The sequence below is a fragment of the Anneissia japonica genome, unplaced genomic scaffold, assembly GCF_011630105.1.
Source record: "Anneissia japonica isolate Jap-2015-1 unplaced genomic scaffold, ASM1163010v1 scaffold263_len647688_cov178, whole genome shotgun sequence".
Lineage (NCBI taxonomy): Eukaryota > Metazoa > Echinodermata > Crinoidea > Comatulida > Comatulidae > Anneissia > Anneissia japonica.
The window spans coordinates 10,707-18,391 of NW_022734777.1; the positions used below are offsets into that span (position 1 = coordinate 10,707).

A 7,685-nucleotide genomic window follows, 5' to 3' on the forward strand; every position below is an offset into this window, starting at 1 on the left:
GAAGAGGATTAATTATAATCAGAATCAGAATATCAAGATATTTATAATCAATTTCTGCTCCTCCACCTCACAAAAATTCACACTAAAATATACTGTGACAATAGTGTTATTACAAATTATTGTCTTTTATATCACAAATTGGTGATAGAAGTTGGGTGCAACACAACACACACACAACCACCCCCACACACCTATACTTATGACTTGTTTATATAATCTGCTGCCTTTGTCTTCTTCTATATCAGAACACACCGACAATGAGACAGCTTATGATTTACTTTGTGTCATGGTGGCTGCCTGTCATTCCACCAAGAGTCATCAGACATTTCCAAAGATGTTTTAGTAAGGTATGATAAACTTGGGCCTAACTGAATGTGATTTCAAAGCCATACTGAGATAATCGTTGCAAGTCATCATTTAAATTGCAAAGTAAACACCACACACAATATCAAATATTCTGGTCAATACTTAAATAGTCAACATTGTACTCCCCTAGAACATAAGATAGAATCTATGTCTATAGGAAAATATTATATAATCACCAGTCATTTATTAGATATATTCATAGAGAAAGAAAATGTATTTTCTTTCTCTATGGATATATAAATGTTCGTAGGTATTTATTCACTGTGTTAATTGTGTGTTTGTTTTTATTACATGCTGAAAAACCAAAAGGAAAATAACAGGCACTACAAAAAAATCACTAAACTAAAATGTATGAAAAATAAAGATATTTATAGGCTATACAAAAAAAATCCATGTGATTGAAAAGTACAATTATAAAAATCAAAATTAAGAAAATATAATGCATATTAGGCTAGATATGATTCATTAAAAAAAAATCAAAATTTACAAGCAATAAAAAATTATAACCATTAGATTAAATGTATGTGATTCAATTGACGAACACAAAATTTTGAGGGTGTAAGGCTACAGTATTGTCTACCAGTTTAGTAACCATAACTTTAACTCTATATTGAAATATTTGTATGGGATAAATATTACTTTATATGGATGATGTGAAATAATAGATATGTAAATATTCATTCAATGTATACAAATTTAAAATTGACAAAAACAACACATATGAAGTGAAGCAAATGGACTGTATTTAATAGTTAAATATTTTTACAGTTTTGTCCCAATCATTCGCTACTGCAAGTCTCCTTGGATGATATGAAATTATGCATAATCCCTTTGGATTGTTGACTCCATCTTCTTGTCAATCAATTCTTTTAATAAAATTTCCATCACTACTGAATAGCTGTAGTTTGTGTTGACTTGATATAATGATGTTTTCATCCTCATCAACTACTAGTGCACGTGAAAAGCTCACCTTACCATCTTCATCTCCTGATTCTACCAGGATTTTCGTAAACCTTCCCTCATTATCAAATAATTTTAATCTACTGGTTCCAGTACCTAAATATTCACTCTCTAATACAAGATGGTGTCCATGCTTTGTAAGATTAATATCAATGACATTCCTCATTTGACCTCCTTTTGTGCCTAGTGACCCTATCTCTTTGATGGTTTCATTTTTATTCATGTCAAAACATGTACACACAGCTTTTGATCCTACCTGCTACATACAAAACATTAGATATCTCATCTACATAATACCACGCAATGACCTTAATACTCCCTCACCAATTGTTTTTATCACCTGACCATTCATATTGCATATTCTGACAGGTTTTCGATGAACATAATCACTGAATACTATGTTACCATTCATCATTTTGTACATCCTGTAAACTTTCATGCCTCGTGGTAGAGTAACTTTACCAATATATTCTCCTGATTGCTTGTACTTGAGTATTTCATTTGTTGTACATGAAACAAGCAAGTAATCACCCTCATACTTAACTACATCCCTAATAGAGTGTTTGTTAATTTGGATGGTATTTACTTCTCAACTTTGGTTGTCATTGGTGATTGTTCTGTGGAGAGGAGGAAATATTTATGAGCATTAAAATAATTATGATGCCCAAATACATATTAATATGAAAAATTAATAAACGAATAAGAACAACAAATGGTCACATAATGCAAAACAATTTAAAATTTAAACAGAAAAGTAGAGACAATATGATCAGAATGACAAAATAAATTCAAATAATGCGCTGGAAATATATACGTACGTACGTAAAAATGTATGTACATACGTACATACATACATACATGCATACATACATACTTATTCAACTCATAATTGTTTATGAAAAGATCTCTGTACAAAACTTTCAGCATATTGATGTATCTATGCTGGTCATACCATTCTGAAATAACCGTCAACAGCTGCTTGAAGGCATCGAATGTAGGTAAGAATGACCCCGGAAAAAATTTCCCAGGAAAAAATGGCCCCGGAAAAAATGGCCCTAGTAAAAATGGCCCCAAATGACAAGTAGGTAAAAATGGCCCCAATGAAAAAATTCAGTAATAGAAATAGATGATATTTTTTTTTAAATCTTCAAATATTTAAATACTGTAATAAGCAAGAATTGAATCAATAACAAATACAGTTACACAACAGATGCAAATAATGTACTGAGAGATTATCAGAAAACAATGGCCATTGAACATTTTTTGATAGTTGAAATAAGTTCGAAAAACGTTATTCCACTAAAAAAGTAGAGGAATAACATACATACAGTACTTCAACTACCAAAATATGCGACTCATAGATAACCACAAAATTCACTTATTGTTAAATATCAAATGAAATAACTTGACATGTTATAAACTGTGCAAATAAACAGTAGTTAAAGCATGCGGATCAATTGTGTGTTTCAATGACAAGTTCATGTATGGGAAAAGGGAGGCTTACTTTACTTCAACAAATTTTCTGCTTAGAGTTACTTCAAAGAAGTATTTGTTAATCAAATATTGTTTTTAAAGTAAACTGAATAATTAGGAATACATTTATTTAAGCAACTTATTTAATTACATACTTGGTTTCTACTCCCCGCCAAGTAAATTTAAGCGCCTAAAACTATACTAAATAATGTAAACTGAGATACTATATTATATACATAGTTATGTAAATATGGCAATTATGCTAAGAATTAAAATGGCGTGTAATTGTGAGGGTAAAGTAATGGTAGGATCAAATGGTATTGCTAAATCCCAAAAACCTCCTAAAACACACTCTAGAAAACCAAACAATTCAATTGTGATTGACTCACTTGGTATATCAATAAGAAAATTAAATATTTATAAGAACCTATTTTTTGATTAAAATGTTGATTTTTTTTTTGGTGAAAAAATACTTGCAAATACACCACAATCCTCCAAACACACTGCGAACTCCATCTAAACCCTTTAATTATGATTGTAGAACTCTCTTTTTCTAAAAAAAAAAAATAATAATAATAATTTGATGTTCATATAAACTCATTGTTTGTGGGGTTTACCAATACCCGGATTGAGTTTCTGGAAAATTGTGATTCCGCTTCTTGGCCACAAATAAATTATTTTAGTATTAATAAATGCATGATTTATGTTGATTTATTGATTATGTTGTTTGCTATTTTTTAACATTTAAATGGGAAAAAAAATAAAAAGTGTTATTCATGGCTTTTTCATCTTTGAATATATCATTGAATATGTAATTTCTGCTAAAAGTAAAATGTAAATGGCAATTTATTTGATGTTAGCTTCCTTTTAAAAACTAAATTATTTCAGTTTAAAAAAATGCATATAATGATTTTAAAAAAATCAGTTTTAATACAGAATTTTATTATTGGGGCCATTTTTACCTACCTGTCGTTTGGGGCCATTTTTACCGGGGCCATTTTTTCCTGGGCCATTTCTTCCGGGGCCAATCTTACCGTACACCGAAAGGATCATTGAAAATTATCAAAATAAAGATGCCTTATAAAAATGGGTAGGGCCGACTGAAGAATAAAGTAATCATGAAAAAAAAAAATAACGCAGACATAGTATTAAAATGAAGATGAACTCCAGAACTGCAACATTAGCTAATGGTCTTGAAAGCTTGTCCCAAACTAGTGGTCAGTTAACTAGCATTAATATGTTAAAAAACAACAATGCTGCATTCTAAATATAAGATAGCCCAACCAAAAATAACATCAATTTTATATCCTCTTACAAACAATGACAAAAATTATGAAAATTTAATTTCTCTTTCTCCCTCTCTTTTTCTTCGGATTTTTCTTCTTGGCTTCTCTACTATCAAATTCAAATTCAAATCAACATTTATTTCTTTCACAATATAACAATAAAAAAAATATATAATTATTAACAAATATCTAAGGTATTATATGTATATACAATATTTTAGTAATATAAATTAAATGGAAAGAGGCATGTGCCCTGTAAGTAAAATTAATTGGAAACAAATTCCAATTAAAACTTGTGATGGGCTAGCCAATAATATATTATAGTAAATAATAGTTATATTAATTAAAAACAACAATAAAGACATATAAACATAGAGGAAGCACATTTAATTGATGTAAAAAATAAATCAAACACGACAGACTAAGTATTACATTAATTATAATTTGAAAGAAGGTATTTTTTTAATTTGTATGAGAAAAGTTTACTTGTGGGGGTATGTTATATTGTTAGGAAGATTGTTAAATAATTTGGTACCGCTATAACGGATATTGTGTTGCATTTGAGTGAGTTTGGGTTGAGGTAAATGAAGTTCATGTGAAGCCCTAGTGTTGTGAGAATGTATTTCAGAGTTAGGTTTAAAATTACAAGAACAATTAGAGGGAAGGTTAGAATTAATATAATCATAAACAAAAGTACATTGCTGGAGTTTGTTGATGTCATGAATAGTTAAAAGATTTAGATCAGAAAATAAACAATGTGTATGGGCTAAACGTGGTGCCCCAGAAATAAGGCAGATAGGTTTCTTTTGAAGAAGATAAATTTTGTTAAAGTTTGAAGGGTAGTTATTGGCCCACACAATATTGCAATAGCTAATAAACAGAAGAATAAGAGAACAACAAATATTACGGAGAATATGTAAGGTAAATATAAAGACAGACGATAAAGAATACGTATGTTTTTTGAAATTTTAGTTTCTATTTCCTTTATGTGAATTTTGAAGTTCAATTCCTGATCAATTTCAACTCCAAGAAATTTAGTATTTTTTACAAGAGGGATTATATCGTTACCGATCATTTTATTACGGGTTTCATTAAGTCTTTTTTGGTGGCGAAATGAAATTGCATTTGTTAACATTAATAGAAAGTTTATTTACTATAAAATAATCATTTATATTTGTTAGTTCCTGATTAAAAGTATGAAAAATAGATTCAAAATTAGTATTGGAATAAAAAAGGGTAGTATCATCAGCATAGAGATAAAAGGTTATAATTTTTGAGGCATTGGGTAAATCTTTAATATAAAGTAAAAATAAAAGAGGACCAAGAAGAGAATCTTGAGGCACACCACAGGTAATAGGTTTCAAATCAGAAATATGAGTATTATTAATTGTGCATTGAGATCTATTAGAAAGGTAGGCTTTGAAAAGATCCAAAGAAACACCACGAATACCATAATTAAAAAGTTTAGAAATTAAAATGGAATGATCAATTGTATCAAAGGCTTTTGAAAGGTCAATAAAAAGACCTGCTGAAAAAGATTTATTTTCAATTGCATCCATGATTTTGTTTGTGATGTCAATTAAAGGATAAGAAGTGGAATAATTTTTTCTAAAACCGAATTGTTTGGTATATAGAATGTTATTCTTATTAATAAAATCATAAGTTCGGTCATATATAATTTTCTAAAGGATCTTCTAAAAGATCGGAAGAATGGAAATTGAACGATAATTATTTGTATCAGATTTGATGCCCTTTTTAAAGATAGGTGTAACTTTTGCTAATTTCATGCTGTTTGGAAAAACACCAGTGGAAAGAGGGATAAATTAAATATATGAGTTAAGGGATAAAGAACAAGATCAATATATTTTTTTTACAACTTGTCCACAGATGTCATCAATGCCTGGAGCCTGGAGTTTTGAAAGAGTTTACAATTGAGTACACTTCTTCAGAAACTGGAGAAAGAAAGATTGAGTTTGGAATAGGGGAATGAAGGTAATCGCAGAAGGTTCTAGGAGTGTTATTGATGATTTTCTTAGCAAGTTCAGGACCTATATTAGTGAAGTGATTGTTTAATAAATTAGAGACTTCAAGGGATCTTGTATTAATTCTCATTTATCTAAAATCTCAATATCAGGTAAGGTGCTATTTTATGGTTTAAGTAAAGAATTTATAACACGCCAAGTAGCTTTGATATTAGATTAAGCTTATTAAATGTATATTTATAATAATTAGATTTAGCAATTTTTAGGAGATGGTTTAATTTATTGCGATAACGCTTATATTTAGATACATTGCTATTTGTGGGATGACGGATGCTTTTTAGGTAAAGTTTACGTTTATGTGATATTGAGATTAATAGTCCATCAGACATCCATGGTTTAGGTTTTTTATTTGCTTTGCGGGGTTCGGTTAAAGGAAAATTATTGTTATATAGGGTTACGTACTTATTCATAAAAGTATCATATGCTACATTAGAGTGCGAGGCATTGATGACATCATACCACAAACAGTTTGATAAATCGCTCCAAAATTTTACAATATTATTTGCATTAATTTTACGAAATTTGCGCTTAGTAATATTATGAATATTTGCTTTAGGCCTACTGGATTTGTTTTTAAAACTAATGTTAAAAACCGGAAGATGATCAGTGGCATCATGAATGATAATACCACTGTTCGAGGGACCAAGGTCATTAGTAAAAATATTGTCAATAAGAGTAGCAGAATGCGGAGTTATCCTTGTCTTGTGTTCTATTCTCCTCCTACTTGTCATTGCACACTTTATTTATTGTACAACTAGCATAGTTACAAATCTGTAAACTCGAACCTCTTTGATTTTTTTCCATTTCTTGTTTATCTTCCGCCATTGTTACAATAGTTTCACATTTGTCAATAAGTGTGTTTATTACACTGAGTGTGTTTGAGCAAGTGTTAGAGTTGAAAATCAAGGTATCTATTTGTGTGTGTGTGGTTTCTGGTAGACCATTGTTGTCAAGGACCTATCAATTTGGACAGTGATGATGGTGTCCAAGAATGCTATTTTTTTATTTTGCATGAGTTCCATTGTAAATTTTATATCTCCCGAGGGGTCAGTTTCGTCTAGATGACTGTTTACAGCAATTGCTGAATATACTGGGATAATGGCAAGAATGTTGTCCACATATCTTCGCCAGAAGGTGGGTTTTATCATGTTTTCTGTTGTTTTTATCACTATCACTTGTTTTTTCAACCCTTCCATAAAGAAGTTGGCGATAATCAGATTAACAGGACTCCCCATTGCAATACCTTTTTTTTGCCTGTAGATCAAGTTGTGGAAACTGAAATAAGTGCTGTCCAGTACTTGAGTTAACAGTTCGATTATGTCAGAGGTTTTAAGATGTGTTCTGTCATTAGTGTGTTCTCTTAGGTGTACGGTAAGAATGGCCCCGGAAAAAATGGCCCCGGAAATAAAGGCCCCAGAAAAAATGGCCCCGGTAAAAATGGCCCCATATGACAGGTAGGTAAAAATGGCCCCAATAATCAAATTCTGTATTAAAACTGATTTTCTTGATTCAATATATGCATTTTTTTATCTTAAATAATTTAGTTATTAAAAGGAAT

The 7,685-nt window shown here is 30.2% G+C and overlaps 1 protein-coding gene across 1 annotated transcript in view; it reads right to left on the minus strand.

The window, feature by feature from the left end:
* Positions 1 to 7,685, minus strand: part of LOC117116451 — a gene marked incomplete at its 3' end in the record, with an annotated part of 31,062 nt that overhangs the window by 8,868 nt on the left and 14,509 nt on the right. Inside the window, exons 8-9 of the mRNA XM_033260495.1 lie at positions 1,667 to 1,813; positions 1,337 to 1,582 (exon numbers count right to left, since the gene is read on the minus strand). Coding sequence (XP_033116386.1) covers positions 1,337 to 1,582; positions 1,667 to 1,813 — 393 coding nt within the window. The remainder of the gene's footprint in view (positions 1 to 1,336; positions 1,583 to 1,666; positions 1,814 to 7,685) is intronic.